Source organism: Salmo salar, chromosome 06 (assembly GCF_965601325.2).
Source record: "Salmo salar chromosome 06, fSalSal1, whole genome shotgun sequence".
Classification (NCBI taxonomy): Eukaryota; Metazoa; Chordata; class Actinopteri; order Salmoniformes; family Salmonidae; genus Salmo; species Salmo salar.
This window is the reverse complement of record NC_138296.1, coordinates 36,124,448-36,149,902: the sequence shown is the minus strand read 5'-3', so window position 1 is coordinate 36,149,902 and position 25,455 is coordinate 36,124,448. Positions and strand designations below refer to the sequence as shown.

General features: G+C 42.1%; 2 protein-coding genes across 7 annotated transcripts; both read right to left on the bottom strand.

Moving 5' to 3' along the window:
* Nucleotides 1–825: 825 nt before the first annotated feature.
* On the bottom strand, nucleotides 826–7,756 carry LOC106607057 (target of Myb1 membrane trafficking protein). 5 transcript variants are annotated; one of them, XM_014203618.2, is made up of 16 exons: nucleotides 7,633–7,756; nucleotides 6,098–6,182; nucleotides 5,913–5,991; nucleotides 5,652–5,801; nucleotides 5,402–5,536; nucleotides 5,115–5,246; nucleotides 4,740–4,856; nucleotides 4,458–4,591; nucleotides 4,347–4,374; nucleotides 4,114–4,237; nucleotides 3,961–4,024; nucleotides 3,364–3,433; nucleotides 2,946–3,014; nucleotides 2,233–2,292; nucleotides 1,952–1,991; nucleotides 826–1,776 (listed from the first exon to the last, which is right to left on the bottom strand). In XM_014203618.2, the coding sequence occupies exons 1-16, from the start codon at nucleotides 7,682–7,684 to the stop codon at nucleotides 1,679–1,681; spliced, it is 1,437 nt and encodes a 478-aa protein (XP_014059093.1). In that variant the 5' UTR covers nucleotides 7,685–7,756; the 3' UTR covers nucleotides 826–1,678. The 5 variants fall into 5 exon arrangements, with proteins under 5 accessions (XP_014059093.1, XP_014059094.1, XP_014059095.1 ...); XM_014203619.2 differs by having other exon boundaries at nucleotides 4,740–4,847; XM_014203620.2 differs by lacking the exon at nucleotides 2,946–3,014.
* Nucleotides 7,757–13,413: 5,657 nt separating this feature from the next.
* On the bottom strand, nucleotides 13,414–24,895 carry LOC106607059 (bMERB domain-containing protein 1). Of its 2 annotated transcripts, none has more exons than XM_014203626.3 (6): nucleotides 24,507–24,895; nucleotides 19,927–20,047; nucleotides 17,404–17,477; nucleotides 16,204–16,318; nucleotides 15,360–15,430; nucleotides 13,414–15,200 (listed from the first exon to the last, which is right to left on the bottom strand). In XM_014203626.3, the coding sequence occupies exons 1-6, from the start codon at nucleotides 24,583–24,585 to the stop codon at nucleotides 15,097–15,099; spliced, it is 564 nt and encodes a 187-aa protein (XP_014059101.1). In that variant the 5' UTR covers nucleotides 24,586–24,895; the 3' UTR covers nucleotides 13,414–15,096. The 2 variants fall into 2 exon arrangements, with proteins under 2 accessions (XP_014059101.1, XP_014059099.1); XM_014203624.3 differs by having other exon boundaries at nucleotides 19,927–20,050; nucleotides 24,507–24,892.
* Between the last annotated feature and the right edge of the window lie 560 nt (nucleotides 24,896–25,455).

The following is a 25,455-nucleotide window of genomic DNA, read 5'->3' as shown; positions in this document are numbered from 1 at the left end:
GACTCCCTCTCATATCTTAAACCCTCAGAGTTCAAGCTAGGGCAGGTCAACCACAGTTTAACAGTTCTTGGTGTTTAAGTAAACACACAGACACCCATTCCTCTCTTATCCTAGTCCAACCTAGTTAGACTTATGCTTAACCCTTTAGTTACTCATTCTACATGCTATATAGACCATATCCCTAATAGTTAAGTCTCAGGGTAGAATTATTTAATCATTATATTCAAACTTATAAATCCCTTTACACTCAGTAAAATTGTTGAAATTGTAATTTATATTTTAGTTCAGTATAGTTTAGATACCATGCAGAACAGAGATTTACAGATCAAAATGCAGTATTTCAGAGAACCAAACATTGGCCTAGTTTATGCTTCACAACACATTTCTAAATTGCCTCTTCCATACTTTGGTTTTAGGCACTTTCGTTTTTAAAACGTTGAAACGTTGAACGTATCAATTCCTTATATAAGGAAAAAAATACATAGTTCAACTTCCCCTTGCCCCAGCTGTTTGGAACTCCTCTTAGCCCGTCGCTGTTCCGTATAAAAGTTATGGCATCCCAGTTTCTTCAGACACCTTTTAAAGTTGATATGACAAAAGCATTATCACTTCTGTAAGTACTTGACAGATTCAACATGCTTTTTTAAATGACATTGGAAATTGCAAAACCTTTGTGTTATTCACAGTCACAGACTAGTGGAATTATGGTATACCAATTTCTCAAAACACAGAAATCAGTCATATTTGCAGAACCATGAAATCAGACCACACACTAAGCACCCCATCTCCCAGAGTGAATAAAAGCAAACTATCTTTCAGACTTCATCTGTGTTTAATGTATTTCATTTCACCTTTATTTAACCAGGTAGGCCAGTTGAGAACAAGATCTTGACTGACATTGTGTAACATTTGATAAACTTCAAGTACTCCAGAAACAATTAGGTTCATATTGCTCTTCCTAAAAGTGTTCTGTATTACAAATGGGATTCATCATGAGCATCACATAATTCATTTCCCCTCATTTTAGCTTATTGCAATCTACTAACATTGTGTTTATCATGCCTGCATTTTCTGGAATGCACACCATTCAATGTTCATCTGAAAATATTGGGCATATTCCATTCTCTTCTAAGAAACATAACAGGAATTAAACTTAATAATTGTGCAAATGTTTGTATCCGCAGCCATACCAGAGGCTGGTGGGAGGAGCTATACTAGGACAGGCTCATTATAATGTCTAGAACGGAATAAAGGGAACAGTACCAAACATAAGGAAACCACATGTTTGACTCCATTCCAGCCATTATAATAAGCCAATCCTCCTATAGCTCCTCCCACCAGCCTCATCAACTGGATATCCATAGTGGCACTGGACGACTTAAGTTCTTATCATAAAGCACTCTTTTAGTGTAAGTTAAAAACACTTGGTCCAAGTTAATTTAGCCTTAACATAACAATATATATTAAACATAGTACATGAAGACCTTAACCCATGAGAGTTGAACATAAAGTAGTTCTGTAGTGTACCTGAGTGTCAGTAGCACAACCCTATTGTCAGGAGTTGTTGTTCCCACCAGTCATTTACTCACTGTATGTGCCAATCATACATTCAGCCAGTTCAGTCCTCTCACACTATTTGGGAAAATGGCATTGGTTATGTGACAGGTTGCGGCTTGGCCTATGACTCTGGGTGGTTGTTGTCGTCATGAGAAGAAGCTTTCAGGGACGGGAGTCGCTCCGCTGCTCTCGCTCTTTCTGCCAGAAACCTGTCAAACTCTAAACAGGAGGGAGAAGGAGAAGTTGCCTTAGGTGGGCTTTGTTGGTCTCAAAAAGGGATTACTCAGGACTTTGTAACAGTTCAAGAAAGCAAACTAAACTGTTGTTGGATCTACATAGCGATACCCAGGGAGTGGATGAGAGCTGGATGAGGAACTAAGAAATAGAAGCTCACCCTCACTTGTCACACCCTCTGAATCAGCCATGTCGTCCTCCTGTGATACACATAACACACATGAAAGCCATGACTGTTGTGTTCACGTCAAAAGTCACATGTCCAAACAAAATTGAATATATGTTCAAGAATCCAGGAATGTTACATTTGCTGGGGTAAAGCATAAAGTCCATAAAACCAAATTAGAGAGGGGGTGCAAGGAATGGCACTGGTATAACATGGAACCAAGTTCGACTCTGCTTGTATACCATGACATTGAGTGAATGCTAACAGTGACCCACCTCGTCCACATCCAGCCACTTCTCAATGTCATCCATCACAGATGTCTGACTCACAGGGATCTGGGGGAGTTAGGCAAGAGGTTACTGTCAGGATTTACTGTAAGCCACTGTTTTCTTGTGACGACCAGATTCTAGAGTACCATTACATTTTTCTTGGGCAATCTACACATAACCACCATTCAAGCATGCTGACCCCTAGTATTCTGATTGAAACCAGTTTATTTTAGACAGGGGAAACAAGGGATCCATCCACCACACCAAAGTTACAGCAGGGAAAACAAAACAGAGTGGGAGTAAATTAGCAAGCAGAGTTATGATTTAAAAGGGATACTTGGAGATTTTGGCAATGAGGCCATTTTGGACACAGACAAAAATGGTGTTCACAAGTTCATCTGACTCTGGGGAAGTAGACAAAGGGCCTCATTGCCAAAATCCAGAAGTATCCCTTTAAGATGTGCCAATACACACCATCTATCAGTTTCAGAAATGAACACTGAACAATCAACACATGAATGCAAAAATCAAAGTAAGCTAAAAATAACCAGATCAGGCACACCGGAAAAAAGATCCTACAACCATCTCAGTACAAAGACGGAAGGAAACAATCATTCATTAAAACACACACTAAACAGGCTTGAATGCAAAACATCCCAGCATAAGCCCCAGGGGTAGAATGCAAAAGGAATGGCACTGTGCCAGCCAATCAGACCCACCATTCCCTTTTCCGTCATCCAATCAAACTGTGTCGAGGAGCTGAGGGGGGTGGAGTCTGGGCTGTCACCCTTTACACAGATCGGCATTTTTATTTATGAACAAAGATACCGGTAGACATGTATGCAATAACACAAAACAATTGGGTTATGAACAAGGAGACAAAACAGAGACACAGACAGACAATCTTATAGCACTAACAAAATTGCCAATTTTGCACATGGATATGTGGCAGGACACAGAACATTGTTTACACATACAGAGGCAGGGCAGACCTACACATTAACTAAGACACTGGGTTATTGTACATATTAGTGACACTCCACAGGGCATAAGGACTCCATGGTCACAAGCAATGCCCTTCCTAAACAAACATCCTTTCAAATCTGTCCTGGGTTAAATAATTCTGGGGTTACTGACCGTTCCAGTGTTCTGTAATCTGGTGTTCTGTGCTTGAGCCAGACTGTCGGCAACACCTTCAGTCCTCTCACTGAAACACACATTTCACTGCTTACAAAATTATGCAGTTTACAGTCTACATACAGTTGTAGAATAATAGCCATCTCCACAAGTAACCATTGGCCAAAGTATGAACAACTTTATTGGAAAACCAAATACAGTGGAGGAACATTCCTTCAACATTTGTATTGCAAATGTTTGCAGTTTTCTCACTAGCCATGTAAGCTTGCAGTTCATGTCAGACTCCATTCATAATCCTTATTGACAGAATGAATGGCACAAATATCTTGAGAGAGATAAGTATCCATCCTGAGCCAGTCAGGTTCACTTCCGGTCTAGACTAGTGCACCACCTTAGCTGGAGCAGGACTGTTATAACCTAAACAAGCCAGGGAGTGACAAGACAACCACAGCACTAGTCCATTTGTTATACCGTAGTAAGCCAGGAGAAAGTCTTGAGACGTGCTTTAGTAAGCTCCCGCTCACTCTTGCTATGAGTCTGAACAATCAAGTCGACCATGGAAGCAAAACCTGGACTTTTGTTGGAGCTGTCTATTACCTCGGTCTCGGTTGTGTCTGTGAGATGCTCCTGTTCTGTGCAAATTCATCGAATTCCCTCATACCTATGTGGAAAACAGGGTAAGATAATTCATTGTACCATAGAGACACATTGAGAACCTCTATCAGATTGAGGAACACTGTAGTTACTTACTGAGTCCTGCCATCTGACTAGACACTGTGTCCACTGTTGATCGGCTGAGATGGCTGTGGGTGGGAGCTGTAACAACAGGCTTGATTGCTGCACTGAGGTCAATAAGGTTGATGTAGGTCGGGCTCTAGGCGATTGAGAAAAATGTGAAGAAGTTGAACAGTACATATTTCTCATCCAAACATGCATTTGTGATAAGGGTAAAGGACCACAGATCCTTAAGAAAAAACACTTACCTGCTGTGTAGCTCTTTGTCTCTGAAACCTGGAAAGGAAATAATGAAAATCATACTGCTATCATAGCAGGAATTATTGACTGCATCTCATGTTGATCATTTAGGACAATACCTCTGGTAGCGAGTGAATGTGGCATTGATCTCATCATTGGCAACCAGCAGCTCCTCTGTCAGTTTCTCCTCACTGAGTCTTGGGACCAGCTCCATTATCGTATCCTGCATGTCTTTACATGCTGCATACAACTCCTACTGACAGAGAGAGAGAAAGCAGGAGATACAGAGAATCAGCAGAAAGACAGCAATGGACAAAAGAGAGATGGATACAAACAGATGACATGTGTCACAGCCATGGATGGACAGCCATAGAGAGAGCCCAGCGAGCGAACCAACTAACCTGAAGCAGCTCGGTGTCTGAATGCTTGGCTGTTGCTGGATCCAGTTGAGACATCATATCTGACATCACTGTCAGGTTACCTCGAACCACTCCCAGGTCGGTCTTCAACTTTTTAACCTGGAATTGGAGTCAATGGCATCAGCACTCATATGCTAAATTGTGTGGGGTGGGGTTGGCATAATACTGTAAAGCATCAACTTTTATTAGAAATTCTGAATGTGAAACAAGTAACTGAAACATCCAGTGCACAAGGTAATTGGATTTTACAGTAATGCCCTGGACTGAATTCAGCCTGCATGCAAAAGATAGTTGTGTTACTAAAATAAAAGCCATGCCATTTTAGAGGCCCCTGTATGACGTGAGCATTCCAATCACCTGATAAGGTGTGAAGGTGAGGGGTCTCTGCTCGCTCTGTTGGGATGCAGAAAGCTGTGATGATATGGGGACAGGCCTGGGGGATGAGGGTGCAGCAGATACAGTGACAGTAGGCCCGTTATCAGGCACAGTCTGGTGGGCAGAGCACAGGGACCAATTGAATTAGAGACTAGTGTTAGGGAGTAGGGAGTTAAAACAGCTTTAGAGAGGTTTAGCAGAAAGTTGTACTCTGTATTTGTCAGTGAGGAAATGCATGCATTTTCACCAGTCATTGTTTGAAGGTATACCCTATTTGGAGTGTGAATGGGGGAGTATCCGTCTAGTTCAGTCATGGGGAACTCCAGTCCTTTCCGTCTCAGGTCCTCGTACACAGAGACCACGCCCGTCAGAGCTGGCGAGCTGCGGAATGCGTCTGCCCATGCCTGAACCATAGACAAACACGCATCATAAACAGCACACACCCGACAATAGCTAGCTGTCAATTCCAACACAGCTCTGTGACTTACTGAAGGAATGAGTACCAATGCCATCTCTAACCTGTATAAGGCTGAGCACTCTGTCATGCAGGACCAGAGGGGGATTGTTTTTGGGTAAGATGGACCTGACCAGAACCCCCTCAACAAACTCCCTGGTTGAGACTAGTACATGGAACCTGTGGCCACAGTTCTTCACACACGCTTCCAGTACCTGAAAACCAACATGACATAAGAAAGATGGAGAGAGAAAGAAAGTTAGGTTACAAGTTCATGAAGAAAAGGAAAAAGTATGGTGAATGAGAGAGGTAAATGTGACACTCACAGTCAATGCCAGCATGACCTCTCTGAAGTTCTTGTTTCCAACAATCCTCTTCTTTATTGCTTTGTATGCATCTCTAGGCCTGTAATCATTGTAGGTAAACGATCAACTTCAAACAACAAGAGCACAATACAGTAAGCTGTCAAAGGAAAAAAAAACAGTCCATTATGTCAACAGAGGATACACACCCCTCTTCTGTCTCGTTGATGATGTCACAGATGTCCATGTTGAGGGCCCAGTCCTCCGACTGCAGACTGGAGCTGGTTGCATATTCTGAGAACAAAAACAATTGAGACATTGCACTTCATTTTGCATAAAATTATCTGGAAGACAGTCACTGTGAAACGGTCTCTGCCTCATAACACACAACTCTCAATAGTTGTTTATTAGCCTGCTTTGCTGATGCCTCTACTCATCCATGCGAGTTAAATCCCTGTTTGTTAGTCAAACTCATTCTTTCTCCATCTAACTGAATGGTTCATGTGACCAGCATTAGGTTCCTTGGCAGACGTTTATTAAACAATTTAAATGTTCTGTCTTCATTCCTCTGAAAGGGAGGGGATAGAAACAGGATTTAGCTCAGTTGAGAAAGGAGAACAACCTCTCCTACTTGTACTGTCTCATTGTGGTCATATACATTAAAATAGGCAGATTATAGATGGAAAACAATTACATCACAGGGGGAGTTTTCAAGCTTATAAGATAAAATAGTAGGCCACTTGTAGTCTACATAAAATCAAGTTGGCAAGCAGATTAATTATTAAATCAGCAATGTTACTCACTATGAAACATCTACAGTATGCACGTTATTCCATTATTTCTTAGAGGCCCAGTGCAGTCAAAAATGTGATTTGTCTGTGTTTGATATTGTCACACTATTAGGTGGAAATAATACAGTGTACTATTGTGAAAATGATAATGACTTTTTAGTGTAAGAGATGTTTGAGAAGTCTTCCTGAAATTGTTGCCTGTTTTGGTGGGATGTAGTTTCGGTCTACCTGGTAAATTAGTTAATATACCAATAAGAAAGTGTTCCAAACCTCCGCAAATAAATAACAGCTAGTTTTCAGTTGTCTTCTCCCACTCCTAGCAAAATTATTGCTTGAGAAATTGCTCTTTGCTAAGAAGTACATTTAGTTTATTTTAGACAATTTTAATTTAAAACATTCACAGTAAGGTACTGCATGGTTACACGGAAATTATTTGATATCGAGATAAAAATGGCTGCATTGGACCTTTAATAAATTCTCCTTTATTAAAATTAGGTCACGAAGGAAGGGAACAACTTTTCACCGCCCCACCCAGAGCTTGCCAAACGATTGGTCTATAGACCACCAACAATACCCAAACTGGCCAATTAAATTGAGGATTAAAACACTGTAAACCCGCCTCTAGGGTATTATTGTGCGGTGCAAGTGTCAGTCAAGTAATAGCATGATCTAATCTCTTCTTGCACTGTCAATCTTGATCAATTAACTAACTATAAGCAAGCAATTGTCACAGTTTCGTTTCTTATTAAATACATAACCAATGACGCCAATTTCCCTTTCGATAGCCTACAGATTATCTAGTGGCGTTTTATGGAGTGATTGTATCTGTTTTCCAACAGTAGCCTACCAATGTCTTGTAGCGAGTCATGTCCGATGCAACAATGTAAACTATCTACAAACTCACCTGTCAAAACACTATAAACCTACTTTATTAGTTAAAATGTAACAATTACCTATTCGCTGACCCACCGGTGTAGTAAACGGGTTCCCTGTCAGAAACTCCATCCTTCTTTCTACCAGTCAAACCAAAATCCAGAACTGCGCTTCCGTCGTTTCCACAGCAGAGGAGTTCTCGCAAAAAACTGAAGCAGCACAAATTGAATTAAATTAGGTTACGTCATCTGTTAAAGTGAAAGTTACATTCACTGGACTTTATTGTCTAGTAATTGGGAATTTATACATTGCATAAAATGAGACCATATTAATACATTCAGAATGATAGGGTAGCCTACAATAGGGCCACCAGAACATTTGCACAAAGAGGGACAAAAAAACGATTTAGCTATGGACTAAACGATAAACCATCTTCACATTCTACCCCAGCCATCAAAATACGTGGACTATGAAGCTACACTACATGACCAAAAGTATGTGGACACCTGCTCGTCGAACATCTCGTTCCAAAATCATGAGCATTAATATGGAGTTGTTCCCCCCTTTGCTGCTATAACAGCCTCCACTCTTCTGGGAAGGCTTTCCACTAGATGTTGGAACATTGCTGCTGGAACTTGCTTCCATTCAGGCACAAGAGCGTTAGTGAGGTCAGGCACTGGTGTTGGGCAATTAGGCCTGGCTCACAGTCGGCGTTCCAATTCATTCCAAAGGTGTTCGATGGGTTGAGGTCAGGGCTCTGTGCAGGCCGGTCAAGCTCTTCCACACCGACCTTGAGAAACCATTTCTGTATGGACCTCGCTTTGTGCATGGGGGCATTGTCATGCTGAAACAGGAAAGAACATTCCACAAATTGTTGCCACAAAGTTGGAAGCACAGAATTGTCCAGGATGTGATTGTATCCTGTAGCGTTAAGATTTCCCTTCACTGGAACTAAGGGGCCTAGCCTGAACCATGAAAAACAGCCCCAGACCATTATTCCTCCTCCACCAAACTTTACAATTGGCAGTATGCATTGGGGCAGGTAACGTTCTACTGGCACCCACCAAACCCAGATTCATCCGTCGGACTGCCAGATGGTGAAACGTGATTCATCACTCCAGAGAAAGCGTTTCGACTTCTCCTGAGTCCATTTGCGGCAACGCTTGGCATTGCGCATAATGATCTTAGGCTTATGTGCTGCTGCTCGGCCATGTAAACCTATTTCATGAAGCTCCCGACGAACAGTACTTGTGCTGACATTGCTTCCAGAGGCAGTTTGGAACTATGTAGTGAGTGTTGCAACCGAGAATAGACAATTTTTACACATTACGCGCTTCAACACTGCGGTCCTGTTCTGTGAGCTTGTGTGGCCTACCACTTTGCAGCTGAGCCGTTGTTGCTCCTAGACATTTCCACTTCACAATAACAGCACTTACAGTTGACCGGGGCAGCTCTAGCAGGGCAGAAATTTAACAAACTGACTTGTTGGAAAGGTGGCATCCTGTGGTGGTGCGACGTTGAAAGTCACTGAGCTCTTCTTTAAGGCCTTTCTACTGCCAATGTTTGTGTATGGAGATTACATGGCTGTGTGCTCAATTTTATACACCTGTCAGCAACGGGTGTGGCTGAAATAGCCGAATCCACTAATTGTGTTATTGTTTTTTTGAGTCATGTAAACTTTAAAGTAACAATATTGTCGGCTCTGTGCTTTACAGCAATTTCAACTAATTCAGTTTTCTGCCACCGGGTCGCACTGTTTTATTATAGATCATGTACATGTTAGGGTTATGGCAGAGATGTTAGATTTACTAGTCAGTCAGTCACTAGTTATGTTATGGTATGGTTTCCATTTCACATAGGCTATTTCACTTCATTTACTGTGCCCTATAAGGAGTTATAGACACGTCTATATTATTTTATTCCAGTATTTTTAGATAGTAATGAGAATATGTGCAACAAAAGAACAAATAATATGTACTGTGGATGCTATGGCATTGTAATGTCATAGCATAGCTAAAATATTGAATAGTTTGCGCATTTAAAGTAAATAACCTGCAAATGACATTCCTTAAATGTTGTTTTCTTCCTTAAAGAGGATGGTGAGATATGCAGGAGAAAAGCCCAATAATTGACTTGTTATGCCGCAAAGTTGCTAGGAGTGACTCAGAATAACTCATGTGAGATGGAAATGAAAACACTTTTGAGGTGTTACTCTCACCGTCTCTGCCTTTACTGTTCTGTACCTCACAGATATGATGCCATAATATTACTAATAAAAATGTCATATCTTTCTGTGTGTGACTGATTTGGTTGCAGGTGCTTTGAGGTTGCGAGAGTGTTTTAGAGCCGGTAACTGTATGTGTAAGTGTGAATATTGAACATGCAGAAGATAGTGTTTGAGAGATGGTCACTGTCTGTGGTCATCATATGTGAGTTGCTGTGTTGCACCTGAAATAGTTGTTTTGTTCATTAATGGTCTCATGAGTCTGGGAGTAAAGAGAGAATCAGGGTAACCATCACTGTGCTCTTCTCTGCTGCTGGCCTGTCACACCCAGGGGCTTTCTGACATCACTGGGTTCCACAGCACAGAGACTGAAAAGGCACTGGCCATTCACTGTGACATTTTGCTCCACATACAATATGTGTATTTCAAGTGGTTTTTTCAACTGTACCAAAGGAGGTTGGTGGCACCTTAATTGGGGCAGACATGGTAAGGACTCGAGTGGAATGAGTGGAAGGGTATCAAATACATTAAATACATGGTTTCCATGTGTTTGATGCCATTCCATTTGCTGTTCAGCCATTATTATGAGCCGTCCTCCCCTCAGCAGCCTCCACTGATCTGTACCCATGAAATTAACACCAACAAAAACTATCTGGATGATTACAGAGAGAATTAACCATTATGGCCTTTGTATACCATAATCATAATGCAATGGGGAATTCTTATTAGTCAATGTTGGTATAAAAATGTTTAGGGAGTGATAAGCCCTTGAATCATGGTGGCCCATGCTATCTTATATTGAACAATGGGTGTGAGAAATAGTCTTTCTTGTATGGAAGGGTACCAGTGTGTTCCAATGCAAAGTCTTGGTGACCACTGCAGTGAACCAATAGCCAGCCTACATGAACCTGTCATCCACAGCTGAAAGACAGTCGCTGGCACAGCATGATTTCTTCTCTCAGAGGAAGCTCATGGGTTCAATACAGGGACTGCAAAATGCCAGTGGTCACCAATACTGAGCCCAGCTCTGAGCCAATAGACAGAAATGTCACATAAAATTATGTCACATCATCACTGTCAATGTGATAAAGATGAATAGAAAATATAAACAGATTCCATGCAATTTGGAAGCAAGTCAATGTCTGGCCAATGTAATTTCTCCTATCTCCGGTTATTGAGCCAATGGTTTACAAGATCTTGCACATCACATATTGAACTGGGAACTGAGACTTAATCGACAGTAACTTGATACATTGAAGATCATTATTTAGCTGTTGTACACTAGATCATCCGGTTGAGATTCTTTTCAGAATATAAATACTGTTCAAGTTGATCAAGAAAAGGTTGCAGAAATGCTTAGAATGTGATAGAGGAAAGGGTCTCAACTCTCATCAACTCTTCCTCAACCCTGAGTCAGATAACACAATTCCATGGAAGTTTTCTTTTACAGCTCTTATCAACCATTGTCACACTTCAACAGTTTTCTTATCCTCCACTAATGAATTCAATTAGACCAGTCACAGTCACAGGGCACAGGTCAATGGAGATACAGTAGAAAGACAGGCAGCAACATGCAAGGTTGGAAAGGCCATCTCTTGCAACTTGTGTTCACCTATGCTTCCTAGGCAAATTTGCAAAACCACATGATTCAAATGCCCTTTATATATAATTGAGATGCCATTATGAACCTATACTTAATTTCTTTAATGTCACTAAACGCACAGTGCTTAAGTTATTAATGGATTAATGTTGTAAAGAATATGAATTTGATATGATGTTGACTTAGATTCTAACACCTCTATTGTTAACTTAAACCACCTCACCTCAGCATGCTATCTCTAACACCATGCTTTCAATTATAATAAGAATAATCTCACAGCCTTCATTTCTACATTCGTCAATAACAACAACATTACATTGAAAGGCAAGGTGACATGTTGCTAGGGAACAAAACTGTGAAGAGTGGCTGCATCCAGTTGGAGCAGGACGCATGTTATTAAGGCATGCTGGGTTATTCTTCTGGCCCTTTGTGAGAGGCCTGAGATATTCCTCCACTCCACCAACAGCTTCCAGTGGGCAGCCTCCTGATCCCTCCCAATGTGCCATCTCTCTCCATATCTGATATGCACACTGAGATCTCTTATTTACTTTCACTTGTGTAAATGTCAAAATCATTTGTCAAGGGAACAAAATACATACAGCAGGGGAGCATACAGCCCTGACTATGGGGTTGTATTTACAAGGAATTGATTTGTCTGGACCTGCTTTGAGCTTTTCGGTCATAACAACTCACAACCAGAGGGGAAGTCCAGGTGGCGAGAGCAGTGCAGGAGGAAGAAAGAAAAAGAGAAAAATGTGTTTGCCAGAAATGGTCCCTAATTGGTAAGGCGTGTTATCTTTTGTGCAGGGATTGTTTAATGTCTCGGCCCACGCCGCATATGAGAACGAGCTAGCTGAGAATCAGCAGCTTCCAATTAGGGTGGGTTGGAAGTAATGTGTCTGAATTCTCTCTGTGCAGCTGCTTGATTATATGTTTTTTGGGCCTGCAAATGAAATGCAGTGAGGTGTCTTCACTGACGCAGTCTGGTAATTTGCAACCGGCTGTGCCTTTCTCTCAGCTGTCAGGTAAATGCCACAGAAATGATTGAGTCTTCAAGTATCTTCAATCCACAACGATATCTTGCAAAACAATAATTACATCTAAAACACCCATATCATTAGGTCCAGTAAACCAAACTCTTGAACAGCGTATAGGCTACTGTATTGTCAATTGACAGTTTTCCCATTCTGAAGCAGTGTGTATTATTATTTGTTAGGATCAGCTTTCCTTTGCAGATGGTCCCCCAGTGGTGGACTTGCTATGGAGTGAAGGATTTCAGAGAAAGAAAAAGCCAGTGGATCACAATCCATCTCCCCCTGAGTCCCTTGGATGAGTCATCTGTGTGCGCAGCGCAGTGCAGGGTTAGGGTTATGTGAGGAGGAACGTGCTCTGGAGCGAAAATACAAACACTTGGTTCTCACTAGTGTAGAGCAACACCATCGCTCCCATCATGGGCCGTTGTCATGACAGTTGCACACGCATGTGGCAGAATGCTCTTTGTAATAGGTTAGATGTTAAAGCCCAAACCCCACGCATTACATTTACTTTGTGGTGACAGTTCAGTAACGCTCCTGTCACAGGAGGTTGGTGGCACCTTAACTGGGGAGGACGGGCTCGTGGTACTAACTGGAACTGAATCAGTGGAATGGTATCAAATACATCAAACACATGGTTTCCATTTGCTCCGTTCCGGCCATTATTATGAGCCGTTCTCCCCTAGGCAGCCTCCACTGGCTCCTGTGTCTTTGTTTCCCATGCTCTCGACGCCCACCCATGTCTCTGAGATGTGAGCGTGGAAGAGAAGGAAAAAAAACAGCCTAATTATCACACTCACTTGATAACACAAAGCATTTGTTAGCGTAGTGATTCATAGAGATGAGAGTACAGAAAGCACAAGATTCAATTAGGGTAAAGATGTACATGATCTTGAAATAAATCAATTTAGCTCCTTATAACCAGCTTACAATATCCTTGCACAAGCTTTTACCTGGCTTGGGGGTAATACAGTCCAGATTTAAACAGTCCAGATTTAAACAGTTATTTAATAATAATGGTTTAATAATAGAATAAACCTACATTACATATTATTATTCTACATAGAATAAACCTACATTACAACTCTTTAATTAGACAAGCACGCTAAACCAATACAATATTTACAACCAGAAGTTCTGACATTCTAAGCCACAAAACATAATAACAAGTAGCCTAATCACAATCAACTCTCATGGCCATTAGGATCATAAATGTGAAAATACATGTTCAGTTTTCCACACAGTTTGGATTAAACCGTTGTAGACAATTAAACAAACATACAGAGCATTGTGAATGAGCTGTTACATTGAGCAGACTGTGCTCATTGATAGATGTCAGGTTAAAGAGTGTTTTGTAATAGAATAAGCAGCAGACAGTTGGTTTCAAGGCATATTATCTCATTCAAAGGGGAGAAATTCTGATCTCCATTCTGCTTGGAAAGTTGTCCTTGATACTCTGAGATATTTGTCAAAGCCACGTTCACAGTACATGGTTTTCACTATCACACATTTACCTCTACTGTCACAAAAATGTACAAGTATCGCAAATTGCAAACAACAGAAATTCCCATCAGACCAATCAGCATAATAGAAGGTAATGGGGAACAAAAAAAGCAAAACATGGCATTTGAAACTGAAATAATATTACAATTGTGAAAGCAGAGAGCTGAATATAATTCTGGTGACTTTCCTGGAATCAGACACAGCTAATAACAGGGTAGCTACCATAGTAAAGTAGCTAGTCCAGAGGGGAGATACCAAGGGGCCAAATGACAGAGAGGAGGATCTATTTTAGCTCCTTTTTTCACCTGGCATGGAAGCCAAGCAAGCAGTGGCCTTTAGCAAGGTTAAGCAGTGTCATAGTTAGCCGTGACCATGTAAAATGTCACCAAGAGACAGAGTGAGGTTTGCTAGTCATAGCTGTGTAGACAATGCCCATGGGAATGAAGTGTCAAGCTCTAATGCATTAAAGAGGGATAATTGCAGTCATAGCTACACATAATACTGTCTAATTACTTTAATTGGACAGGGTCTATTTGAATAAGATAATTGCCATTAACCTGGTGCTCAATGACTCTCCTGCTGCAGAGCTTTTAAACGTAGTCACTCACCGTGTCAAATCACACTACAGGTTTTACAGACAGCTTTCCTTATTTGTAATATACACCAACCATCCAAGGGTGGCCAGATAGTCATTTCCAGGAGCTGACCCACATTTGCTACAGATAAAAAGAATGTATCAGAATGGAAACGTTCTGTTGTCATTTTCACTCTGTCCAAAGGATAGTACCTCTGTTTGTTAATTGAAACATGGTCACAGACCAGAAGACTTATTTTAACCATGGGGATGAAGAAGATATGTGTTGATTTATGGACTTGGCTGAGTCAAGTAGGCTATATATATGTCATATATATATAGCCTACTTGACTCAGTCATTTATATGACAGAATGTAAAAATGTGATGAAATCGAAAGTTTTTTTTTGACCAAGTTACACTTCTCAAAATGCACTAAATTGGTGCAATGACCCAGCAATAGATTCATTGATGGGAACACAGTCCCAACCATCACTGTACATATGTTTAGGGTTATAGTCGAAGTATGAGAGCGCTGTCTGCCCGCTCAACACAAATAACCCCATCCAGAAACCAACAAAGTGTCTCTGTCTCTCCACAGGGCAGGGAGTCTACATGACAGAGCATGTGAAGCCGCAGCACTCCTTCAGAAGGGTGAGACCGGTTTTGGTGACGAAGGGAGTGGACGAAGTCTGCTGGGCTTTGGAGGTGACGTCTGGGAATAAAAGAGACATCATTATCATCCTCATCAGCATTGTTAATGTTATCATATTTTAACTTGGTTCATTCAATGCGTCTTGGACTAACTGCACAAAAGGAAGCTTCATATTTGAACCTTGACTACACAGCACCATGGTAACACATTTGCTCATACCTTTTTTCTTCGAGGTCTTTGGGAATTTAGACTGCAAGAAATCAGCCATTTCTTTGTCCTCCTCTCTCTCCCTGTTGAAGGAGATTTAGTGGTATGTGCACAGTTAACAAAGGGTAAAATCTTCCTATATCTTTCACAGCCACTGTTGCCATAAAACACAGTGATACATAAGCATGCACACACACAAAATAAACAAATAACCAACCAAACAACTGGATAGAGACAAAGAGGCATACACAAACACCTCCGACATTTGTTCACATGTGTGGATGGTGTGAATTCACTTTAACAATGTATCATTTTCTCTTCATGATTTTCAACTGTCAACATCACTTTACTGTAAATTATTAAGTATCTGCTTCCCACATATCACCCACCTTTCTGAGAGCTGTCAAAAGTGTCACTCAGACTTGTAGTCATAAGCAGGGATGCCTGACATGCAAGACAGCTAATTTAGCGCTGTAAACAAATGCAATGTGGAAGGGGCTTGCTTTCTCTGTGTGACTCACTGTCATTTACACTAAATATACACTGAGCAACACACAACGCTCAGCCCAGCCTCTAGAGAGAATACAATACTCTATAAACCACAGAAGTGAAAAATACCCTTTTAAATCCACCTCAACAGATCGATCGCGTGGGTTTAATTCACATTGACAGTGACATGGAAGAATGTTCCCCAACTGGCTCCGATACAGTATGGCTCAGAGGTGACAATGACTGAGTCACCAATATTAATAGTCACTAGATGCTACTTCGGCAACATGGATAGTTACGGTAGCCCTTGCCTTTAAGAACATGATGGCCCAACCCTCCTTGCCTTTAAGATCATGGCAGCACTCACCTGAGCCTCTCAAACTCCACGTCATCCACCAGGAAGTCCCTGGTCTCCACCAGCTTGTGGATCTGCTGCAGCAGTTCCTCCTCCCTCTGCCGGTCCTCATTGGATTTGTCTGTGTCTGGAGTCATACAGACAGTATAGTCATGGAGTGGTCATACAGCAGTCACAGACAGTTCATATAGTAATCATAGATGTTAGGAATCATTAAGCATTCATACAGCTCCAGTTCAAGATTAAGCACCAGGCAAATAAAATTTAGGCTGATGGATCTGTAACCACTGTGCATGGTGTTCCTGTAATAATACTGAGAAAGTGGCGTGGATAGCATTACCAATGGATCTAACCTACCAAATGTGAGATAATTCAGAGGGGGCTGAAACATTGAAATGATAAACTGAGATAAGGATGTTGTGCTCCAAATCTTCTGCTTGTCTGTCCTGCAAATCTTTAATTATTGGCTTTCCTAGAGCACTACCTGGACCATAAGCCCTTTTGATGCAGATATTCCCTCATTTTCTCGCACAGCGAGTGTGTGTGCTCTCTATAATGTGAATTTGTCACGACTCCCGCCGAAGTCGACCCCTCTCCTTGTTCGGGCGGCGTTCGGCGGTCGACGTCACCGGCTTACTAGCCACCGATCGATGTTTCACTGTTCGTTTGGTTTTGTCTTTATTGTGTACACCTGTTTTGATTTTCCCTAATTATGTTCATTATTTAAACCTCTGCATTTCCTGTTTGTCTTGTCGGTGATTGTTTGTCTGTTTTGTGTAGTTGGAGGTGTTTCTCCAAACTATGTATTTTTTGATGAGAAGATTGATTGATAATTTTAGTAAACACGTTTGTTTACCTTTATCCCTGTGTCCTGCGCCTGACTCCTCCACTTCTCTAAGAAAACCATTACAGAATTGAACACCTCACCTCACACAGAGAGAGTCACCACACACAGAAAAGATGCCATCTAGAAACCAAAAGGGTTCTTTGGCTGTCCCCATAGGAGAACCCTTTGAAGAACCCTTTTTGGTTCCAGATAGAACCTTTTTGGTCACAGGTAGAACCCTTTTGTGTTCCATGTAGAACCCTTTCCACAGAGGGTTCTACTTGGAAATCAAAACGGTTAAACCTGGAACCAAAAAGGGTTCTCTTATGGGGACAGCCGAAGAACCCTTTTGGAACCCTTTGTTCTAAGAGTGTATGGTAGCCTACCTGAAACAGACACTAGCTTCTGAAGTTCTTTTTTCAGCCGTGTGATTTCCTTACAAAGCTGAATGTCATCCATCCTGAGGGGGAAAGAATTTAGGAATCTATTTCATTCTCAATCATAAACCACATTGATATACTTCAAAGGCAATCTATCTTCACAGCCGTTTAGTATGACCCAGGGGAAGAGAACCCAGGACTAGGTGAGAATTGGATCCTGTCACGTATCGACTGTCAGTACAGTGGCTGTTCTTCTCCCTGTACCACACTTAGTCTGACACTCAGGAATCAATCCTAATTGCTCTTATTGACAGAACAATTGAAACCCATACAGAATGCTTCAATACAGAGGATGGAGAGATTGTAGTCTTAAAAATACAATCATGCTGGCTCCAGTGTTGAGTGGTCTCTCTGAAGACACTGTGGCTTGCATGTATAACCCCACACTAGGGTTAACACTTAAGGACAGACAGACAGATCCTGCTGGGCAGTAATAAGGGTTGTGACATAGAGGACCTTCTGATGTGATCACCCTTCCCCTGGGACCACAATGTGCCAGACAACCCTGGAGTTGTCCTGTCTACTGAGGCATAACTTTCCTCAAGCTCTCAGCTTCTGCAATAACTCCTCTATTAGAACGTGGTCAATATAATGACAGCGAATTATAGCAATTAAAAAATAATTGCTGCCGAGTGAAAAAACTGTCTGACAGGCAGAGCTAGGAGACTGGGAGAGATTCTCTAGTTGAGTGTAGAGATAATGAGTTTTATTTAAAAATAACATTTTGTGACTCCACAAGCGATTCGAACACAGTACATTTAAATGGCCAAATACATAGTAGAATGTAACGCTATAGAATTTAAGCGATTTCCCATTTCAGCTTGGTAAACATAAACATGATAGCAATAACCATATTAGCCTATCCTACAGACAGAAACCACTTCAGTGGAAATGGCGAACTAAATTAGCTTTCTCCTCTTCTCAGGTGGACTGAAATGATTGTTGGCTGAGGGTTTATTAGCTGAATTAACTCGGATGCCACAGGGCCTCTGAGAATGAGTCACTCCCCATCTATCTGAGCTGCAGCTGCATCATATCTCATTTCACTAATTGACTCAGGTAGGGAGGTTTAAGTAAACAATACTGGTCAGACACTGAGACTCTGGATAACTGGGCTTTTCCATCAGACAATAAGAGGAAAATTAACTCCAAGATAAACATGCCCCCAAGCCCTTTAAGCACAGGAAATGTGTTATTATCTTCAAGCCACTTCATGACCAATACATTAGCTGCATCACAGCTTATTTGCATGGAAATTGTGTACGTGCTTTAATATGGATTCCCTTTGTATTGCCCTGTCATTGTGTCTGAAGCTGCACCCCGGCATTACACCTTCACAATAAAGCACCTTGTGGTGCCTACAGCATTAAAGAATACACGCTGAACTGCATACACCTAATGCACTGCATGCAAATGAGAGCTCTCATTTCATTCCATAAGTAAACCATGTCATGTTATTCGTTTTTAATTTCACTTCCACCTAAGTAGATAAGGAAACAAGCTACTTTACACATCAGAAACCTAACAGTAATTACTTTTCCACATGAACAAAGGTATTATGCTATCACTGTTCAGTTTCTCTCTGTTAGAGCTGTGGTCAGCCTTGAAAAGACCTTGAGCTCTCCAGCAACTGGCGTCAATATGCTCCTGTTCCTGGAGATGAAATAGAAGGAATCACAGATACAGTAAGAAGTGAGAAAAGCTCTCTCTGTGCCGCTGTGCTCATCTACTTAACGGTGAGCGGAAGTGCGGTTGTTTACCAGGCCAATAGTGATTATTGTTAGTGTAGAGTAGGGTTAGTGTTCAGTAATCATACCGATTCTCACAGAAATCCCATAGGATGTTTTACTTCGATTAAAGGGTTTCTTATATGTAAGCTCCAACCCAGAAAGGTCTTGAGGAGGAACAGTGAGAATGTAGCCTACTGTATGCATCGGTGCACATCTCCCCAGAAACTGGACCTCCCCATACCCAGCATCATTATCTTTTCTCTGAGTCTCTCCCCTCTTTCCCCTGCACATGTCACAATAATGAAGAAGAAACATTACAGCCAAGGGGATCGGACAGAGAAGAATATAAAACCCTTTGTTTTTAGAACTAAGTCCATGTGCAGTGATGAGACAAGTGTAGGAGCTGAGCTGGTAGACTAATAGGACAGCAGGCAAAGCGCTGCTGTCCTCTACACAGTATTCGCCTTCATGCACAATTGCTAGATGCTGTCATATGTGGAGCGTCACCAAGTCCGAGGGGATCACTGTGGAACTCTAATGAGCCCTGTGAAAACCTACTACAGTTCAACCACAACCCATTCCACAAGGAGCCAGGGCATGGATGTTATGTGTGAGACTGAAAAGGCCCAAAATGTGTATCCTGTTCTTCTACCTCATACTAGAGGGCTTTGATAAATCACCAAAAGATGTCAGAAACTGAGTGTTGGTGTGATTGGATAGTTATTTAAAAAATGCTCACATGTATCTTAGTTCTGATTCCCTCCGTACTAGAACATCCCGTATCCGCTCGATTCTGAAAAGCTCCCCTTCAATGTGATCTATTGTGATGGTGGAGTCCGCCATTGAGACAATGTCTTCCTCTGCTGGAAGGGAAACAAGAAAACAAAGATACACTATATATAAAAAAGTATGTGGACACACCTTCAAATTAGTGGATTCGGATATTTCATCCACACCCACTGCTGACAGGTGTATAAAATCGAGCACACAGCCATACAATCTCCATAGACAAACATTGGCAGTAGAATGGCCCATACTGAAGAGCTCAGTGACTTACAACGTGGCACCATCATAGGGTGCCACTTTTCCAACAAGTCAGTTCGTCAAATTTCTGCCCAGCTAGAGCTGCTCCGGTCAACTATAAGTGCTGTTATTGTGAAGTGGAAACGTCTAGGAGCAACAACGCCTCAGCCGCGAAGTGGTAGGCCACACAGGCTCACAGAACAGGACCGGCAAGTGCTGAAGCTCATAATGCGCAAAAATCGTCTGTCCTCGGTTGCAGCACTCACTACCGAGTTCCAAACTGCCTCTGGAAGCAACGTCAGCACAATAACTGTTCGTTGGGATCTTCATGATATGGGGTTTCATGGCTGAGCAGCCGCACACAAGCCTAAGATCACCATGTGCAATGCCAAACATCGGCTGGAGTGGTGTAAAGCTCACTGCCATTGGACTCTGGAACAGTGGAAACGAGTTCTCTGAAGTGATGAATCACATTTCACCATCTGGCAGTCTGACGGACAAAACTGGGTTTGGCGGATGCCAGGAGAATGCTACCTGCCCCAATGCATAGTTCCAACTGTAAAGTTTGGTGGAGGAGGAATAATTGTCTGTGGCTGTTTTTCATGGTTCGGCTAAGCCCCTTAGTTCCAGTGAAGGGAAATCTTAATGCTACAGCATACAATGACATTCTAGATGATTCTGTGCTTTCAAATTTATGGCAACAGTTTGGGGAAGGCCCTTTCCTGTTTCAGCACAAAGCGAGGTCCATACAGAAATGGTTTGTTGAGGTGTAGAAGAACTTGACTGGCCTACACAGAGCCCTGACCTCAACCCCATCAAACAGGCCTAATTGCCAAAAATCAGTGCCCGACCTCACTAATGCTCTTGTGGCTGAATGGAAGCAAGTCCCTGCAACAGTATTCCAATATCTAGTCGAAAGCCTTCCCAGAAGAGTGGAGGCTGCTATAGCAGCAAAGGGGGACCACCTCCATATTAATGAGATGAAATGGAATGAGATGTTCGACCAGCAGGTGTCCACATACTTTTGGTCATGTAGTGTATTAACAAGTTATTCTCCTGCTAAATTGACATAGTACTGTGCATCAGCAGGAAAATGGGAACAAATGAGTCCTTATTCTGCTCGCGCCACCTATCCCAGCACAACATGATCGTGTCATAGAAGAGAGGCCAGAACAGAACTCCTGTCTTTTCAAGTTAAGTTTTATTTGTCACATGCACAAATACAGTGAAATGCTTAACTTGCCCTACCCAACAGTGAAGTATTCAATATCAAAATAGTATAACTAAGAAAAAACTAAAACAAAACATGAGAAAAAATAAATAAGCTATATACAGGGTCAGTGCCAGTACCAAATGTACAATGTACAGGGATACTGGAGTATTGAGGTAGATATGTACATGTAGGCAGAGATTATGAGAAAGTGACTGGTACCAGGATAAATAATAACAACAACAACAACAATAGTAAAAAGTATGGCAGCAACATAAGTGGTGGGTGGGTGGGTGGGTGCATGGTGGTGAGTGTGTGTCTTCAGCCTGCCTTAATTACAGCATGTGTGCAGCACGCTTCCTGGGTTGCCTCCCCCAGTGGGACAGCATGGAGGGAACGTGCCTTTCTGAGTGGCACACTGCCAGGCTGGGCAGAGACTCAGTGGTGCTGAGATTGGGATGGCATGACGGCAGCTCTCGCTAAACAGTTGAATTCAGGATATTGATACATGTCAGAGTTTCATGAACAATGAGAAATAATCTCAGACAATGAGAAAGAAGACTGAGAATCAGTGACAATTATAGTAGGAAAGAGATGCTGAACACCCATGAACTAGTGCATTTCTAGAATCTATAATGAACTGGTTAAGGTCATCAGTTGAGTAGACTCGTGCAGTCTCATTAACATTTCCTAATTTGGCAGTGGTGCCAGGAGGGGGCCGGTCTGTTTCATTGGTCATAGTCTGTGAAGCGCTGTGATTGGTATCCGTGAGGAGATCCTAGTTTCCCAAGATGTTATGACACACTGAATATAATCTCCATTATAGTCATCTCAACCTGCAATGGCTTAGAACTGTCAAACACTATACATATGTAAACTATGCATACACTAACTGGTGCATGAATGTATATTGGGCAACTACAACAATAAATCATTTGGCATTAGGACTAGTTTACAATAACTGATAATCATGTAGATTCCTCTTCATTTGGTCTAGACATGTTCCATCCTACAACAGACGATGGGTTGGAGAATTGGAATAAACCATCCATTGCTCAGTGTAACGCTCTACAGACTTGCATTACACTGGCTGGGGATGAGTGAAAGAATTGAACATGATGGCGAGGGGAATTTGAGGCAGCTTGATGATGACAAATGACTCGGATCTCAGTTTTGGATTAAAGGCTGAGATGTCCTTCTTTAGTCTATTGTTACAGAGGGGCTTTTCTGATCCAATGCTATTGTGTTCTTAGTTAACATTAGTTTAATGAGGCAACTCAAGACACCTCCCATAGTGAACTGCCCTGAAGAGTCAACTCCCTCTGACCTCCAGAAATCCCAGGTAGACTCCTCACCACTATGTAATCCTGCAGCCCACTGAAAGCCCAGGTAGACTCCTCACCACTACGTAATCCTGCAGCCCACTGAAAGCCCAGGTAGACTCCTCACCACTACGTAATCCTGCAGCCCAGAAAGCCCAGGTAGACTCCTCACCACTACGTAATCCTGCAGCCCAGAAAGCCCAGGTAGACTCCTCACCACTACGTAATCCTGCAGCCCAGAAAGCCCAGGTAGACTCCTCACCACTATGTAATCCTGCAGCCCAGAAAGCCCAGGTAGACTCCTCACCACTATGTAATCCTGCAGCCCAGAAAGCCCAGGTAGACTCCTCACCACTACGTAATCCTGCAGCCCACTGAAAGCCCAGTAACGCATCACTACTGTTCATCCTGCAGCCTCCTCACACACCAGCTATGACTCCTCCAACAGTGCTGCAATTGGCTCTTAATTACTTCACCTTGTCAGAAAAGACAACATTAAGTGAAAACAAAGGCCAAATCACCAGGGATAACAAGGCTAATGCCATTAAACACACACATTATCATTTACGTTTTAGCAGCTCCTGATATTTTTTTTTCAATGGATCTTCACTAATTACGCATTTGGAAGAAATCCTCAGTTCAAGCTTGACGTCTGTGTTTTGATCGTGGGTTGCATGCTGTGTATGCCTTTCCCCGGAGGCAATATTCTGCCCCTATTGTGAAAATTGCTCCTCACAATTGGATTTCAAAATGTCATTTTGGATTACCAGAGCTTTACCAGGGCTCTGTGTGTGGCTGGCTACACTCCGTTCCTGTTCGCCTTTTTAGAGACTCATCACTGTCTCTCCCTGTGTCACCTGTGAAGAGTCACAGCTAGAGGCGAAGGTGAGTCATATCCTCACACGGTACCTGTAGAGACAGAGTAACACAATGAGTAAGGACAGCAGTTTCACGTCTTCTTTTAGGATACCAGTCCACTCTACTGAGCCCCTCTGCATACCAAAAACACTAAGAGGAAGTAAAAAAAAAAGACTTCCTCAACCTCAGCTCAAACACCCTCGATTTCCATCATTTTGCCTACTAATTCAAAGCAAAGTCGCTCTTTAGGTCGCCTTGCCGCCCCCAGTCTTCAGATGTAATTTTAAAGTGTACTCCCCTGCCTTCTGCACGCTCTGTTCTATGCCTTGTTGCACCAAGTTCTTTTCAGAAAATTATTCTCACTCTCAGACCGATCTATCTTTCGTCACGAGTCTTCCCGTTATGGCGTTTACTCCTAAATGCAGTAACATTATCCATGGTCTATGTTCATGAAATGATTCTACTAGTACAGAAGAAGAAAACAGACATTACACAATAATATCAGATCACTACTCCATTCCACTCACCAATGAGTGTCCTTATCCCAGTCAAGTGTTTCATTTTATGATCAGCACATGGACCAGAGTAACATTTTGAGCCTTATAGCCATGAAGAATATGACAACACGTTCATCTAATCTGAATTACTGCAAGTATTCAATGTATAGATGGAGCTCAGTTTGAGTATCATATAATCTTCATAAAGTCTCCAAATCACAAAACATATTGGATTTTTGTAAAGAAAATAGACTTAAACGTTAAGATTTCAGCACCACGTTCTATCAAACTCAATTTATCCTCATGCAAAACAAACTCACAGTAGAATAGATTATAAAAAGGCAGCCCGCATATATACAACTTTCTATGCTATGTACTGTATATAATTAAGCATTTTACAAAGGCTCACCCTTCTTATCGGCTTTTCCATCCAATTTGCTTCGTTCCAAAGACCCATATTGTTTGGAGGATTTTCGCTCTTCTTCCATTTCTTCGGTTTGAACGACTTCAGGCTTGATAATGATAAATCAGTAGCAGATAGATACCCTTAGCCTACTTTAGCCTATTTGAAAATGTAATTACACGGCGCAGCCTATTTATTTACGTGGCCATAACGTAACACCATCACCACGTGGAGAATACATGTTGAACGTCGGCTGTGTATTTGCAGAATACAGTGTGATTTCAGCACCACGGATACAGCTCGAGTCAAATGACTGAAGTATAACGTGAAGCGCCACCTTGTGACTTGCAAAGGTAAGGTTATGGAGGGGATCAATATTCCCCCACCTCAAAAAATGAATAACATTCACATGTGATATCAGCTTCCACCATTCATTTTCCATGCCTGATTGAGTTTATGCTGGAGCTGACATGATTTCATCCTGCAGGGCCCTTGAGGACTGACTGGCGAGGAGGGAGCAGATGGTGCTGCTGTATAGGAAGCATCATCCATGTTCACTGAATGGGGCTGTCAGCCAGCTCTGTCTGGTCTGGAGAGACTGGGCTGGCAGCAGGTGCTGCCTCTGGCCAGTAGGTGGAAGCACTCCAAGCCCAGGGCAGCGTCACGTACCCTATAAGCTGATCCAGCAGCTGTGTACACACAGGGACTTCAGACTAAAGTCATCAGTAGAGAGCAGTATCCTATAGGTCTACAGTACACAGACAGATACAAATATAAAAGAGTTCAGTCAATTTCATGAGGTGACAATCCCCCCCCCCCCACAAAAATTATTTTTTATCTCTGGCTGATAAGGTCAGGATAGTGCGTGAGTAAGTCAACAGTATGAGGTGGACTTGAACAGAAGGACCACCGTCTGGGACCGACTGGTACTGTTGGAAAACAAATATTTTACTTA